This window comes from Notothenia coriiceps, unplaced genomic scaffold (genome assembly GCF_000735185.1).
Source record: "Notothenia coriiceps isolate Sejong01 unplaced genomic scaffold, NC01 NC01_scaffold00037250, whole genome shotgun sequence".
NCBI lineage: Eukaryota > Metazoa > Chordata > Actinopteri > Perciformes > Nototheniidae > Notothenia > Notothenia coriiceps.
In genome coordinates this window covers 4615629-4631164 of record NW_011369951.1, presented here as the reverse complement: position 1 = coordinate 4631164, position 15536 = coordinate 4615629, and the positions used below count along the sequence as shown (strand labels likewise).

The 15536-nt window shown below is 40.3% G+C and overlaps 2 protein-coding genes across 3 annotated transcripts in view; one reads left to right on the top strand and one right to left on the bottom strand.

The window, feature by feature from the left end:
* The window catches only part of LOC104967133 (LIM domain kinase 1-like), a 10741-nt gene extending 2142 nt beyond the window's left edge, over positions 1-8599 (top strand). The window contains exons 5-16 of the mRNA XM_010796549.1: positions 519-734; positions 1020-1125; positions 1276-1481; positions 1940-2126; positions 2389-2475; positions 4545-4676; positions 4909-4968; positions 5413-5478; positions 5919-6087; positions 6226-6281; positions 7153-7310; positions 7763-8599. Coding sequence (XP_010794851.1) covers positions 519-734; positions 1020-1125; positions 1276-1481; positions 1940-2126; positions 2389-2475; positions 4545-4676; positions 4909-4968; positions 5413-5478; positions 5919-6087; positions 6226-6281; positions 7153-7310; positions 7763-7931 — 1612 coding nt within the window. The 3' untranslated portion in view covers positions 7932-8599. The remainder of the gene's footprint in view (positions 1-518; positions 735-1019; positions 1126-1275; positions 1482-1939; positions 2127-2388; positions 2476-4544; positions 4677-4908; positions 4969-5412; positions 5479-5918; positions 6088-6225; positions 6282-7152; positions 7311-7762) is intronic.
* nup210 (nucleoporin 210) overlaps positions 1-15536 on the bottom strand; it is a 187090-nt gene that overhangs the window by 130569 nt on the left and 40985 nt on the right. The gene's annotated exons all lie outside the window — the stretch shown is intronic.

The following is a 15536-nucleotide window of genomic DNA, read 5'->3' as shown; positions in this document are numbered from 1 at the left end:
TGCCCTCATTGGTCATGTGCGCGTTCGTGTGTGTTGGACGAGGGGCTCTGTAAGGAAATGGCAGATTGTTTCCGGCTGTGTATTTTCAAATTCTAGCGCGCTCGAGCTGGTTTCTCCAAAATTACCTACCCCACATTTAAGAGAGAGAGACCTCACTCAATAATCCCATTTTCTGTTTCGAGCTGCCTCTTTCTCATTACTTCCCGTTAGGCCTGAGTATTGGCAAGAATCGGCTCATACAGGAGTTACTACTCAATATTGCGATATCTTTATTTTTGATTTGGAATCTTTATTTGTATTTCTCATAAACCACAGCAATATCCACCATCATAACTGTACTCATTGTGTATTGATTGTATTGTATTGTATTGTGATCCACTTTCTGCCACAAATCTGTGTATTTAAACTGGTAATTAAAAATCCATGTCGTGTTTTCGAGTCTGTGTCAGGAAAAATGTATCAAAATACTCAATATTTTCTAACACCCTCACTTTTCCTCAATCCCCCTCTTGCTCCAGCGGTCACTGTTACTACCAGACCATCGTGACACCGGTGTCGCTGCCGGACTCGTCATGCTCGCGGATCCCTCACACGGTCACACTCCTGTCCATCCCAGCCTCTGCCGAGGGCAACAACGGACGCAGAGGGCGAGGTTTCTCCGTGTCCATCGACCAGCCGCTCAGCCCCACCGGTGGCTACAGTCCTGAACATGGACCCACCATCAGAGTCTCACAGTGAGTCTACCCATCCATGTCTGTGTGTCTGCAAATATTGTGGATAGTCATTGTGTGGGAAGAGAAACTAACGAAAGGAGAGGTCAGTAGGTTCGAGGACAAAGGGTGAAAAAAGCTAGACAGTGTGGTAGATGAGGTTCATTTAAATTATACAATAGAGGGGAAGGGGAAAGGAAATGAGCAGAAAGTATGAGTCACTGTTATTTAAATTAGCTGAGACTTGTCAGATCTCAGGTCTGTGTGCAGGAAGGTGCTTGATTTATGATTTTGTTCTTCTGTATCTAGGGTGGACACAGAGTGCATCAGTCCAGATGTGAAAAACTCCATTCACGTTGGAGATAAGATCCTGGAAATCAACGGGACACCCATTCAAAATGTCCCCCTGGATGAGGTGAGATTTTACCTCACTGTAAATGTGCAAATGAGAATCTCCATCTCATTGTAGCACTATATAAAGCATTTCACCAGACTTCTTCCATGAGAGCATCTCTCTAGCTTCAAAGCAATCTCTGCTGCTCTAACCTGAACTCGTCCTCTCCAGATCGACCTGCTGATCCAGGAGACCAGCCGGCGGCTGCAGCTCACCATCGAGCACGACCCTCACAGTCCAGGACCGGAGGGAGACTCCTCGGAGGCTGAGGATCGAGTGAACGGCCCCCTGACCACCCCTCTGTCAGAGGGCCCTAGCCCCAACCTGCCCATCACACAGCCCCCCTTCCCCGACAGCCTGAGATCCCGCATCATCACGTAAGAAACCAATTTTAATGATGCTAATTGCAGTTTTGCTCTACTTTCTACCATTTAATGTGAAGAGTAAATATTGAATGGCCACAAAAAGACTGTACTGCTTACGTGTAGTTGCATACCATATATACTGTGTTAAAGATTGAGGAACACAAAAGCAAAGCAGAAATGTAAAATCTATATCTGCACATTTTAAGTAACCAACGCTGAGATTTTTTTCTTCTGATGTATCATGTTGTATTGCTCTTTTATATTTTGGGTAAAGTTAGTGTATTGCTTTGTCAAGTATAAATGGTAGTCTCCTTAAGCTCATACAGTGAGCCTATTACTGTATGGTCCAGGCATTGTTCTGTCAATAAATACCCTGACACCCTAAACTAAATAAGAATAAAAGTAGCAGCAATCACTAATCAAATACTCTTCTCTATTCCCTTCCTTCTCCTCCTGTCCCCTCCCTCCAGACGGAGCTGCAGCATTGATAAGTCACCCGGCTCCAGCAACGCAGCATCCCCCATCTCCCAGAGGAAGGACATTAATCGATCAGAGTCGCTGCGCGTCGTGTCCAATCAGACGCACCGCATCTTCCGCCCATCTGACCTCATCCATGGAGAGGTGCTGGGGAAGGGCTGCTTTGGACAGGCCATCAAGGTGGGTTTGAGTGGCAGAGACACATATGGCTGTATGTAAAATACATTTACATGAATGTTGTGTTTAGAGAACAACGGTAGTCATACAAACATTATCCAGAAGGTGGCAGCATTGAGATAAGTAAGAGAAGTGTGGAGAGGCAGGAGGTTAAAATGTTTGTCTTTATTACACAGAGTGGAAAAAAATGTGTTTCCCATGCTGACAGTCTCCCCTCAGACTGCCAGCTCAGATTAATTGATTTGCATCATTGTGTATGTTATAGGTGACCCACAAGGAGACCGGGGAGGTGATGGTGATGAAGGAGTTGATTCGCTTTGATGACGAGACACAGAGAACATTCCTGAAAGAGGTGAGTGGAGACAGGCAATCCCAGATGTTACGTCATTAGGGAGTGTGAGATTTACTCGAGTTATCTTTTCAGAGGTTGAATCAACTATCTGTCATAAACAGACATCTGAGATCAATAGGTGTTGACCTCAGAGCATTAAAAAATAAAAAATATTTTCTTGAATACAAACAGTTTTATTCCAAAAGATGAGGGCAGTCAGTACTTAAAAATGATAGTAAAATAAGTTTGCTGAAGGTTTTTAATTCCTGGTCCAGCTGCGAAAATCTGTGCTGAGGAAGAAAGACGAAAACGTTTTTTTGTAATGATTGTCAGTATAGCTAAAGTAAGCAGCACTTCTGTGTGAATGTATCACACAGAAGAATAAAGGAAGAGTCGTTATGGACCAAATAAATTAAACCACCTCTGAAAAAGGATATCAAGGAAAGTGTTAAAACAGTTCTTTCCCCCAAAAAGGATAGATGAGCAAAACTCATTATGCCTCCCACACAGAGCGTCATCTTTCTCCGGTCCTTCCATTAATCTGAAAAGATAACAGAGAGTGACTCAGACACAGAAGTTAAGACTTCTGTGGGACTTGTTTAATTATGTTCTCCCCGTGATCTGAATAACTTCTGTTCCTGTTTAATGTTCAGTATAGTAGACTCATTCATCCAATTAAAATCCTTTTAATTGGGGGGTTTGAAGTTCATGAATATTGTTCCCGTATGTGTGGACTAATGAATTTATTTTTAGGCTACGATAACACCGAGTCCTTGCTATGTAATTGGTGTAACGGCTATAAAAGAAACCCGACCACAATGAAAGCTGAGCCCGAGTCTCAAATGACTGAGTCTCTTGTGATCTTGTCTGAGTAAGGAATGCAAGCAGGCATTTCAGACAAAGACATCATGCAACTTTAAGGGGTAATACTTCAGGTTTATCGGTGTGTAATAGTGGCCTGCCTCCTCTTCCTCCTCACCCCAACCGTCAGGGAGGGAAATGTTTGATGCAGTGTTATACTGCAGACATACTGCAGTAATGCTGCGAACACTTACACTCTGAGTTTATTTAGTAGTTCTCAATTATACAGGATGTTTCTCTGTTGCATTTCAAATAAACAGAGTTAAAACTGTAAGAGGTGCGAGCATGCGCTGTGGGATTTGTGATGTCATCAAAAAACGAAATCAATGAATATTGATATTCATATGTCAGTTTGTGAAGATGACTGTTGGCTAAGTTTACACTTATCGGCCGATTGGCTATCCAGCTTTTTGGTACATCTCATTCAATTGGGAAAACATTTTAAATCTTTTTTGGACTCTCAAATGTTCATACTTAAGGTAAAAGAATAGTTTTGTGAAATAAACTAATTTGATTTCTTATCAAGATGAAAAGTATAGGAGCAAGATCGTGTCTCTACGATAAAGAATACGTCTAGCTCCATGTCAGCCATGGATTGTTGAAATTTCCCTAGGTAATGTTTCATTCAACAACATCCAGTTAACGTCACCACCATGCCCAGTTTTTTTTTTATCTATGTGTGACTTAGTGTATTTGGCAAATAAACTAAACAAAAGCCATTATTCACATAGAATCTAGTTCTGTGTTTAACACAGATGTAATGTTCATTCATTAGTATTTAATGTTTTATTACGCTATGACTAATCAAAAATTAGGTTGAGTCAAATTTGGCAGACAAACAGGACAGGATAGAGGACCACGGCTCATTATCCAAGACTGTCTCAGATTTTTCCAGACGTCTCGTCACCCTCCTAAAAACAAAGTTGCTTGCAATAGTCCAGAACAAAACCCTTCAGACAGAAACAGGGAGGCTGTTTCCCTGTTTCCCTGTTTCCCTGTTTCCCTGTTTCCCTGTTTCCCTGTTTCCCTGTTTCCCTGTTTCCCTGTTTCCAGTCAAGATAAGCTAACCAGCTGCTGGCTGTAGCTTCATATTTATTTGTCTATGAGAGTGGAATCAGCCTTTCTTTCCAATGGCAAGAAATCAAGTACTAAAGTTAATAGTCAGCTCAGATTGTCAATGTCCTCAAGCAGCATTCAGTGAGTAAAACTGTGTGACGTTGTTTCATCAGGTGAAGGTCATGCGTTGCCTGGATCATCCAAATGTGCTCAAGTTCATCGGAGTCCTCTACAAGGACAAGAGACTGAACTTCATCGCAGAGTACATAAAGGGAGGCACCCTGAGGCAACTCATCAAGAAAATGGTGAGAGGGTAGTGTGTGCGTGTAAACATACTAATGTGTCTACTTCCTGTTCAGTATTAAAAATGCATTCATTATACGTTTTAGTAATAGTAAAGAAAATATGTTGTTGTATTGCCTCAGGTAGAGTCTTTGCATTTTGTAGATGATTGTATTGTTAGATGGTTTTATTTTATGATTAATCAGCAGATGCCGCTGAGGGAAATAACATTGAATTGTTATTATTTGCTCACAGGACAGCAACTATCCCTGGAACCAGCGGGTCAGTTTTGCCAAGGACATAGCTGCTGGAATGGTGAGTTCAAGGACCCATAAGTGCCTTTGGTTTTATTAGCTACTGTACTTCTGTGAATCCACTGCAGACCATAATATTCCTTGATATGCAGCAGTAGATAGAGCGGCATTGCTTCTTGTTTTTAGCACTGCTGCCTCCCTCTAGTGGTCGTGTTAGTGAGCTGCAACACTTCCGTTAACAATGTGCACATTTGTTTCCATCCCCTCTATGGAAATTATAGCAAGAATTCCTGCAGGATTAGACAATTGTTTTTCCCTGATATGGGACAATGTAGAATGTCATGCATGACTGGATTATTGTTTTTTCAACATCAGCTACTTGAGAGGAAACAAGGCAGGATTGTTCCTCTTGGCATGGGTTTTAGATTACCACTAAAAGCCTCTCTTTTTTTTATTCTTCCTGACTTTCTGTCCTCTCCTATCTGTCCATCTATCTGTCATTCAGACATATCTGCATTCCATGAACATAATCCATCGGGACCTGAACTCACACAACTGTCTTGTACGAGAGGTAAGGCAGTGTGTGTGTGTCCATGTGTGTACATGTGTGTGTGGACATACCTACGTATGTGCATAATGTTTTCTTTGGGGATTTAACACAGTGCACATGTCACTTTAAAAACAAACAAGAGTTTTGTAAGCAGTAGCTTTAACAGACAAAGCCTTCCTCCCTAGTAACTTGGTAGCGGAAACTTCCAGCTTACCCTACTCAAACACAGACAGTACGTATGTGTCACAAGCTTTGAATCGTTCCTGAAGTGTGTGGAAAATCCACAAAAAGTTCAATTAGAAGCTTAGAATTGAATTTTAAGCTGTTGAACGAGCTTGAAACTAGTTGCACACTGCTACGTTGAAGCATATATCTATTACATCCCTCTCTTAGGCAGTATGTACTGTATGCTTAGAGAAAAACTAGAACATTTAATGACATGTTTAATTTTCTTGGTGCAGGACAACACAGTGGTTGTGGCAGACTTTGGGCTGTCTCGCCTCATGGTGGTCGACAAGCTTGAGGAGAAATTCTCGCAGGGAAATCTGCCCGGCCTGAAGAGGCCCGACCGCAGGAAGAGATACACGGTGGTGGGAAACCCCTACTGGATGGCTCCTGAGATGATCCATGGTATGATCTCTAAATCCTCTTTTTAAATGGCAAAATTACCTTCTCAGAGGAAGAGAACTACAATCAATGCAGTTCTACATTTGCTGTGTAATGTGGCATTCCTTCAAACAGCCTAATTTGGTTATTTTCTCTTTCCAGGGAAGAGCTACGATGAGAGAGTAGACATCTTCTCCTTTGGTATCATGCTCTGCGAGGTGAGTGACTTTTTAATGTTGGGGTAATAAAAGCCAAACCAGGTTTTTGGTGTTTTACAAGAGGTAATGTTTGATTAGCAGAACTTAAATTCCGTAATAGCTTTTTCCCAAGGCATCACATTCTGCTTACAAGTTGGTTTCCTTGTCATTTAAAAATGAAATAATGTAAACAGTCTCAACACATCTCATTTCATTTGGCCAGAGGTTACCACCTATACAAAATGTTTTATTTGATTTCCCATCACTCGTTCAGCCACAAGACTACCGTAATTTTAATTTGTGCACAACTGCTCTTCACTCTCTTTCACTTCTTTGTCAAGATTCAACTTACTTCACATAATATTTCCTAGATTTTCCTGCAAAATATGGAACATTTAGTGATCTGTGATCCAATTATTTAAAAACATCCATTTCATTTTATTCAATTCAATTCAATTCAAAACCTTTACTTATCCAGGTAAAATCCCATTGAGATCAATGATCTCTTTTTCAAGGGAGACCTGCAGCCTTTTTTTTTTGTCATCTATTTTATGATAGAAATGTCTAGCTTTTCCAGAATTCCAAATATTTTCTCTCCAAATAAAAATCCAGTCCCAAAGTGTGGTAAGCCTTTGTCCTGGCCACACACCATCCCCAGAGTATGACTTCCCCAGATGGGCACCATTAACCCGGCGATACTACAGGGATTAGAGAGAGCAGAAAATCAAAGTCTTCTTCGTGTGGCTTCTGAGAGGCCGGTAGTTGTGGTCTCCTGGCAACGATCAGCTTCTGTTTGCAGGGTTTACTGGTGTTCAGCAGATCAACACAGGAGGACCCAGGTGTAACCTATCTTACTCTTTTTCTCTCCTGTTGTTTTTCTCGGGCTCTCCAGGTAATTGGCAGGGTGAACGCAGACCCAGACTACCTCCCCAGGGCGATGGACTTCGGCCTGAACGTGTCTGGCTTCCTGGAGCACTTCTGTCCCCCTGATTGTCCCCCCGCCTTCTTCCCCATAGCTGCTGTGTGCTGTGACCTCGATGCAGACAAAAGGTCAGACATCTTCAATAGATTTACATTGACATTTTACAAAAGGCCAGTTTACCAAAATAAATTTCAGCATCATTTGCTGAGTTGTTCATGTTTGTGATGTAGCTCTGCCTAACAGAATATTTAGTGGCACCTTTCACACATTTTAAACTCAGGTGCAATGTAACCAATTACAAGTTTCAGCTTTAATTGTACAAAGTTTCACACATTTTTAGCTTTTAACAAAAGTATTTTCTAACATAAACAGTGATTCTGTTGATCATCATGGAAGACGGGGTTAATAAGAGATGTTGATCTATATTTTTTGTAATGGTCTGAGCAGCATTATGCCCTCCATTGTTTTGTGAGAAACAACTATGATATTTAGCAACTCACCCTGGATCTATTAGGATGAATATCTAGAATTCTGAATTAATCAAATGTTTTAAACTGAGATCTGCTTTCTTGATCTTTAGGCCTGCTTTCTCTAAACTGGAGGAGTGGCTGGAGAACCTGAAGATGCACTTGGACATTGGTCTACCGCTGGTGTCTAAAGTGGACCAGATGCACAAGGCCTTCTGGGAGAACCACAGCATTCCCCGCCCTGAAAACGGCCTGCACACCCACCCCGAGCAGCCGGAGTAGTCCTTTACACAACTGGAGGAGTGGGAAATTAGATGAACCTCCACACAGGCAGCGAATGCCTGCCTCAGGTGGAGCAGTGGCTGGAGCTGTAAAAACTCCTCCCTGTTTAACGCTGCGGGCGCAGGCTGGCTCAGGCTGGACGAGAAGACTCGGGGAAAAGGTGGATCTGAAAAGCCACCTGTGCAAGACGCACACACACACATTCAAAGTCAAATCAAGAGACATTTACTACGATAGCTGGATTTTGCTGATTCTGACGCTAAAGTGGAACATGTCATATGCAATCAGACCCAACTCTCAAGTCATGAATCAGTTAATCTAATCATTAGGTGTCATTCCATACACGATTACTTATTGTAGTGTGTATATTACTGTAGAAAAAGGCAAACTTCCTCTACATTGTGTGGTATGTGTTTCCTGGTTTCTGTGACTTTGCTTTGATTTTGCTTTTAAAACTGAGCTTCTGAAAAACGCAAATGCCTCCCGCATGTCGCTTAAGACACAAAAGTCAAATTGCTGTCAAACTTGTAAAAGTCAAACAAAACCTTTCAGGCTTTTCACTGAAGAGTGCATAGGTGTAAATAATGGTGTCAGGTAGGGCTGCTCGATTATGGCAAAAATCATAATCTCGATTATCTGGGTCAATAATTGATATCACGATTATTAAAAACGATTATCCATTTACTTTGAAAACATCAATTTATTGGAGAAAGAACATTTGAACAGTATGTTTTTAACAGTTGATTACCCTGAACTTTAAGTATAACTCAACTGAAAAACCAATAAAAAAAATATAATACATTTTTTTTAATAATAATAATAAAAAAATAATCGTTTTATTTCGATTACGTTGTTTTCGTAATCGTTGCAAGCCATAATCGTAATTGCGATTAAAATACGATTAATTCAGCAGCCCTAGTGTCAGGTCATACTTCATCGTTTCCCTCTGACCTCATTTGGTCAGACAAAAGGAGACCTTCATGTGTCTGCGGCCCCTCCATCATTTATTGTGTAGCACTGATTTCACATTGAGGTACATTGCATACATTAGGTACATTTAAGAGCTGTATCTCATCCACATTGACATGGCATCTTATACATTCAAACACATAAAAGTGTACATAGCTGCCGACATTGTAAATGTTTTAAATATTGTAAATGTAAAGACATATTTTATATACGTATGCTACATCGCCATATTTTTATTGGCCGACCAGTTGAAAATTAGGGAGGGTTAAAGGTTAACTGCAGTCATAAGGGCACAGCTGAAAGATGTTCTGTTTGTTTTATCTACAATGTCACCACTGTGGCAGGTAAGATGCTTTTAGCCTTTGAAATAAGAATCTTATCACAAAATATCCCCTACCCATAGTTCAAGCTCAGTAAATGTTACATTCTGTCGTTTCCCTCCATCAAGAAGTCTTTCTTAACATTTGATCGGTCATCTTTTTAATGCACTGGAGTAAATGTAACCGTAACACTGGATTATCTAATCACATCAAACTTGCTTAACTAAATCTGCACATTATGATAAACAATTATATGTACTTTGAAAATGTTTAAAGGCAATCAATCTGTTGTTAATTATTCACTCTTGTCTCATCATGTGCTGTACATTAGTTCAGGTATGGGGATAATATCACCAGGTACTGCCTCATCGTGTCAGCTGTCTGTCCACATGTTTGTCTCTCCTCCTGTGGATCAATCACTGTTGTTTACATGTAAATGCTAACTGTAAATATCACTATATATGTGTCTGTCCTTGCATTTGTCTGCGTGCATTGCATAAATATGCTCACTTCTCAGAAATAATCTCTTCCACTGTTAGATTTCTCTCTGGCACCTTCTGACATAAGTTTTCTTTTTCTAATCAGAACTTTTTTATTTCCTGCTGTTGTTTTCACAAGCTGCATGATGTACTAGCTCGGTCTGTTCAGCTTTTCAACCAAGCTCTTTTTTTCTCTAAATGCTGTCATTTTAAATACGAAAACAAAGAATGAAAGATAAAAGAAAAGTGAACAGAGAAATTCAAGCTTAAATTGAAATGGGGGGAAAAACACAGCATCTGTTTTTATATATAACCACTGATATCTTTTTGTATAGATTTGAGTACTTTAATTTGCACTATATTACCAAATGGCTGGATGAAGCCATGTTTGTTAATTTCCTCTCTTGGGCTACTTGTGATAAGGAAATGCATTATCTCGGTTCAGGTTGATATATGAATGCAAGACACTGATGGAGCCTTTCACCTGTAAAAAGGGTATCTGGGAAATTCATCCTCTTGAGAGCAAACTGTTTCAAATTATTTAGATGCATTTGTGCATGGATCGACTTTTAAATACGGCTTTGGAGCCTGCTGGACCCCTCTGTGATCTAAAGTCATATATCTATAACTATATTTACATTTTCAAGCCTTTTTAAAAGTCTTTGCTACCAAGAGGATATCCCAGGTCTGCCTGCTGCCTACAGACTGGTCCTTTGTGAATGATGTTATTTCTGACTGCTTGGTTTCGTATGTGACGCCCACAGAGGCTGCAACCACTGCTGGTCTTTCTGATAGTAGAGCACTTAACGCTGGCCTATCTCACCTCTCACCTCCTCATCACACTCCTTTGGCTCAGGGCCGTACTTTTCTCAAGCTTTCTTCACAACTCTGTTAATTCAGCAGCTTACTAGAAAAGCAGAATTCAACAGCAACAGTGAGACTTAAATAGCATGTACCCTATTTCAATGTGTAGGCTGATGACATAAAACGTGCTTCTGCAAAACCGTGGGCATGTTTCTGCACACGAGTGGCTTCTCCATGTTTCTGTCTGGCCACGTCGAGCATGTCAGGTGTGTCTGTGAGGACGTGTTAGGATCAATGAGAAGGTCGCCGCAGCACTTCTTTGCAAAGGATCGTTACCTCTGAACATTGCTGTGCCTTTGTTGTAAGCTAGCCTTGCCAACTACTCGAAAACGTGAACTGATTTCCTTTTATATGTATCATTAAGTGCAAGCCTGATTCAAGTGGATTGATTATCATTGCTGATAATATGTTGTATGAAATTTCATCTTGTGGCGTATCATATTTATAATTTCCAGATCTCCATTGTTAGTTTTGATATTATATTTCTTTTTTTGTCTTATTTAATTTTTTTTTACACACAAGCTGTGAAAACAATTCTGCACTTTAATCCTGAACCTGAACATTTAGACTCTGATGAGGCGACTGTTTTTTTTCTTTCTTTTGTCACAGCTAAAAATAAAACTGTTGCTTCTAAACCAAGCCAAAGACTCAACGTGTTGATTAATGACGATGTTTCTCAGACACGGTTATTCTCTTCATGTTCACTCTATCATTAGCCTTCCTGACATTTGTACTACTGAAGCAAACACAGAGAACAAAGTGGGACAGCTCCGATAATGTGTTTAAAATCAGTCCACTCAGAATATCACTGCATTATCGTCAATACATTTATGTGCTACAATAAAGTGGGAGAAAATACACTGTTTATTTATCCAAAATAATGAATTATTTGGAAATATAGTAACAAATAGACCACTAGATGTCACTATTTATCTGCTTTTTTATTTGTATGGTAGATTAAAGGATACAAATATAATATAAGTACAACATAGTATAATACAAAAATAAATACAGCTGCTAATCTCTGGTGGGCATTATGTACATACTTTATTCCGCAGTAAAAGTATTGCACTCAAAATACGTTTTATTTTAAGTAAAAGAACTAGCAGAAATAGCTTAAAGTATTAAAAGTAAAAGGTCATAAAATGTCAGTATTTAAAACAGTTATCAGAGCTATGTAAAGGCTGTGTAAAGTAGTTGCACCATGTATGTGATTAAAACATGAATTCAGCATGATTATTATAAAATGTAATGTTTTTAAAAAAGGGCTCACCTTAGGTTTAGTATTATGCTATTTCTGTTGTTATTTTACTAGATTCTGACCTGTAGGCTAATGGAGTCCTTGCATACTGCGGATTAGTATTAGCTTCTTTTACATAAGTAAAATATCTGAATGGTTCTTTCCATCACTGAGGGATTGTAGCTAACAATGACTGGTCCACAACCGCCATTGTTAATCTTTGCAAAGATATGAATGGTTCGATATTTTCATTTTTTTCTTGCAGGTGCATGTGACGCTTCTCCCATCGCGTCCACGTGCGATTGTTTTCATTCCGACACTGCTGCAACGGCTCGTGACGTCACCTGTCTGGCTGCCTCGTTGAACGACACAGTGCATTAGTGTGTTTTGAGTGTGTGCTGCTACCAAACACACAGACTAACACACACTCAAGTGGGACGGTCCAACACAACGCACGGGCTGTCATTTCACCGCAGTTGTGTTGGGATTGAGAGAGAAAACTAAGGAAATACCGAAGAAGAAAAAGAAGGGAAAAGAGGAAAAAAGAAGACGAAGGTCTGAAACTTTTAAAGATGGAAAATCCGTCCAACAACCGGTTTCGGTCCACAATCTTCAACCATGGTGAGTTTCCTCACATCTGACACTGCATGTGGGATGTGTTATTACTCCAGTGATGCTATTCTACTGTCGTACATTTGGACTGAAAATATCCTACACCTTTCAATAAAATCGTGATTTTGACACACGGAGCTAGCATGCACCGTTCAAATACATCAACTCGTCACTCTATCGGCCTACAACTGAAAATCTATCCAGGGTTTTCAAGCCGATGATGGCAGTATATTGAGTTGTATGTGTGCTGGGAGATGTTAACACTCACTGGAGAAGAGGGTACACTTCGTTCTGCTAAACGAGAATCCCTCAACAGCCTCCATGGGACACGCAGAGCAGCACACTGTAATTCTGCAGTTATGCAAGAGTGGCACTAAGACTCACCACAATAAACTATTTCTGGACCACGAAGAAATAATGTTAGCTGGATAGCATACTGACAAACCAAGGGCTGAAAGACTCGCCCATCACCACACTGTTGTTGTTGTTCTATTCACCCTGCACAGTGGTGGAAAGTTAAAGTACATTTACTCAAGTACTGTACCTAAATAACATTTTGACAGACCAATTTTCCCAAAGTTGAGGTTCATTTGTTCTCTTTAATGACACAAAGTGCTGTCATTGACTTCTGGTTGACAATTTGGCAATTTGGCATCTATCTGCAATAAGCTTATATCATCTGTATACATTTTAATCAAGTTAGCTCTTACTCTATAATCATAAATATAATACATAAAATAGTTTCCTGTTGAATCCTACACAGACCACCTCAATCTCATCATGTCTAACTATGTAAACTCCCAGTTTGTCCCCACCTCATGATCTCCCCCGGTCTGTTCAAATGACGTAGTTTATTTTGAGGCACATCATTGTCATGATATGGAGAACACTGAGACATCTGCATTGCTGAAACTGTTGACCTGCGGTATACTGCTGCTGTGGTGGAGATAGAGCAGGGTGATGATGGGAGGTGATGACAGCTCTCACTTCGGAGACAGTGAACGACGTAGTGCTGAGCCTCATGTGCTTTTCTTTGCATGTGTTGATCATGTTGCACCTCAGATGTGATGATTATGTTTTATCACCTAAACCTAACTTGAGAGAGAGCCTGAATCCTCAAAGATCAGTAGTAGATGTGTCCATTTATGTATCCAATTGATCCCTTTAGCTCACACATTGGTCCTGTATTCATAAACAAAGACTAAAGTACATGAAAAGATCTTAATCTGGTTTATTACTGCATTGGTTTTAACCAGCAACCATGAAACGACCACGACAAAAAGACACCTTTAAAATCCCTGTTGAGGGATACTTCCCAATGTGGTTGGTTAACTTGTTTGGTCACAGAAAATGTTACGCCCTGAAATTCACCTTTAGCACCTTTAGCAGATCTGACATCTTGGTGATAAGTTCAAACATTATTTTTCCATGTCTGACCTTCTTGTCTTACTGGTGCCTGTTCTGCTCACTGGAAAATCCTATCAACATTTCTTCATTGATTATGTCTTTGCAGAACTGTTCACACGTCAGTCATGGTCATGGAATTAAAAACCTTGCAAGCAAGACATTCATTTCAACACTTTCTTTTTAGATGAAATCTCCAATGAGCTGTAGGTGGACTTACAATCTAGGCCTGCTTTATATAGAGCCCATAACCCATTTAAGAAATAAGGCAACATGTTCCTTTTCTGCACAAGAGCCTAGACTCCCTTAAGAAGAAGTGTTTGAAAGGCACCCAGTCAGAAGTGGAGCAGTGTGGATCATAGGAGGCACAGTCAGCAGTAGCTAACATTCCTCAGGAAAAGCCCTGTGGAGAGATGCTGCCATCCCTGACGCTGTCTGTGGCCGCCATGACACCGTCACTGGTGGAGGACCTCAGCATGTAGGTCAAGACACCAACCACAAGAAACAAATAGCAAGTCAAGCAAGTAGCCATCACAGTAGAGGAAGTCAACATTGACCCCACGTTCTGCAACTGCCATTTTTTGAGAGTTACGCTTGTGGATGTTTGGTTTATCTGTTTATTTGTTTGCTTTGTCAACAGTGCTGCATACTGATGTTAAGTATGTTTTAAAGAGCAGCAGCAGTCAGAGTATGCAGCTCATACATTATATATAGTCCATATGCAGGGATGCTGTAGCGCTGCCTGTCAGCTGTAACCTTTGAACTGTTCCTGAAGTGGTTGAAATGGTGGCAGAGGTTATGATGACGTTACAGTGCCCTGACCCTGGTCTCAGCACAGTTTCCTCTGTGAGATGACAGACAGTGATTTTGCTGAGGTTAAAGTAGTCAACCAATATTTGTAATACTGCCAGGAAGTTTCCTAGAACAGGCATCTCTGAAGTAAAGGATTTTATTTAGCCTCTTAAGAACTGAAAGAATCAGTAAATGGGAAACATCATGAACAATTTGGGCCTGCGTCCGCCTCTGACAAATTACTGGAACTGATCTGAAAGGACTTTGAGTTAAGTGCCTGTTTCATTACTGAACATGCCAAACTCCTGCTTTTGAACTGAAACCAAAACACATGACCTTTACCAGGAGGGTGTGAAAATTGTACTTTTCCAAATGTATGTTCAGGTAATAAATAATGTCCTGTGTCTTTGCACCCTACCAGCAGCCCCTGCACCCTTTTATTTAGGGAACACAAACTTCCTTGGTCTTTGAAAACAAAATGTTCTTTGAATGATTGATGCTTAAATACTTTTGCGACATCATCACTCAAGCTTTATTGCCGACATATGATACTCTCTTCACCCCCAAAGCGACCCTTTGTACATCAATTACTCACACGCTATGTTGCCGTGAATTCTTGAAGAAAACTAGATTTTCTTGCATGCCTCCACCGTGATCAAAGACTCAGAAAACTGAATTGAGGTAAAACACTTTTAACACACACAGACAAGATTAGGCAGAAGTGTTCTAAATAGTAAGGTTCAGGCGAAAATACATGTGATTTGAAAATAGTGACACATGACTGATCAATTAGTTTGGGATAATTCTGCAGTTATGGTGGTGCTTGTAAACGGATAGTTTAGGACAGTTTTGTTGTTGTAAATCAAAAAACGTTTTCTTCAATATTCAAATCCCCGGGTGAGAAATGAATATACAAATGGTCATT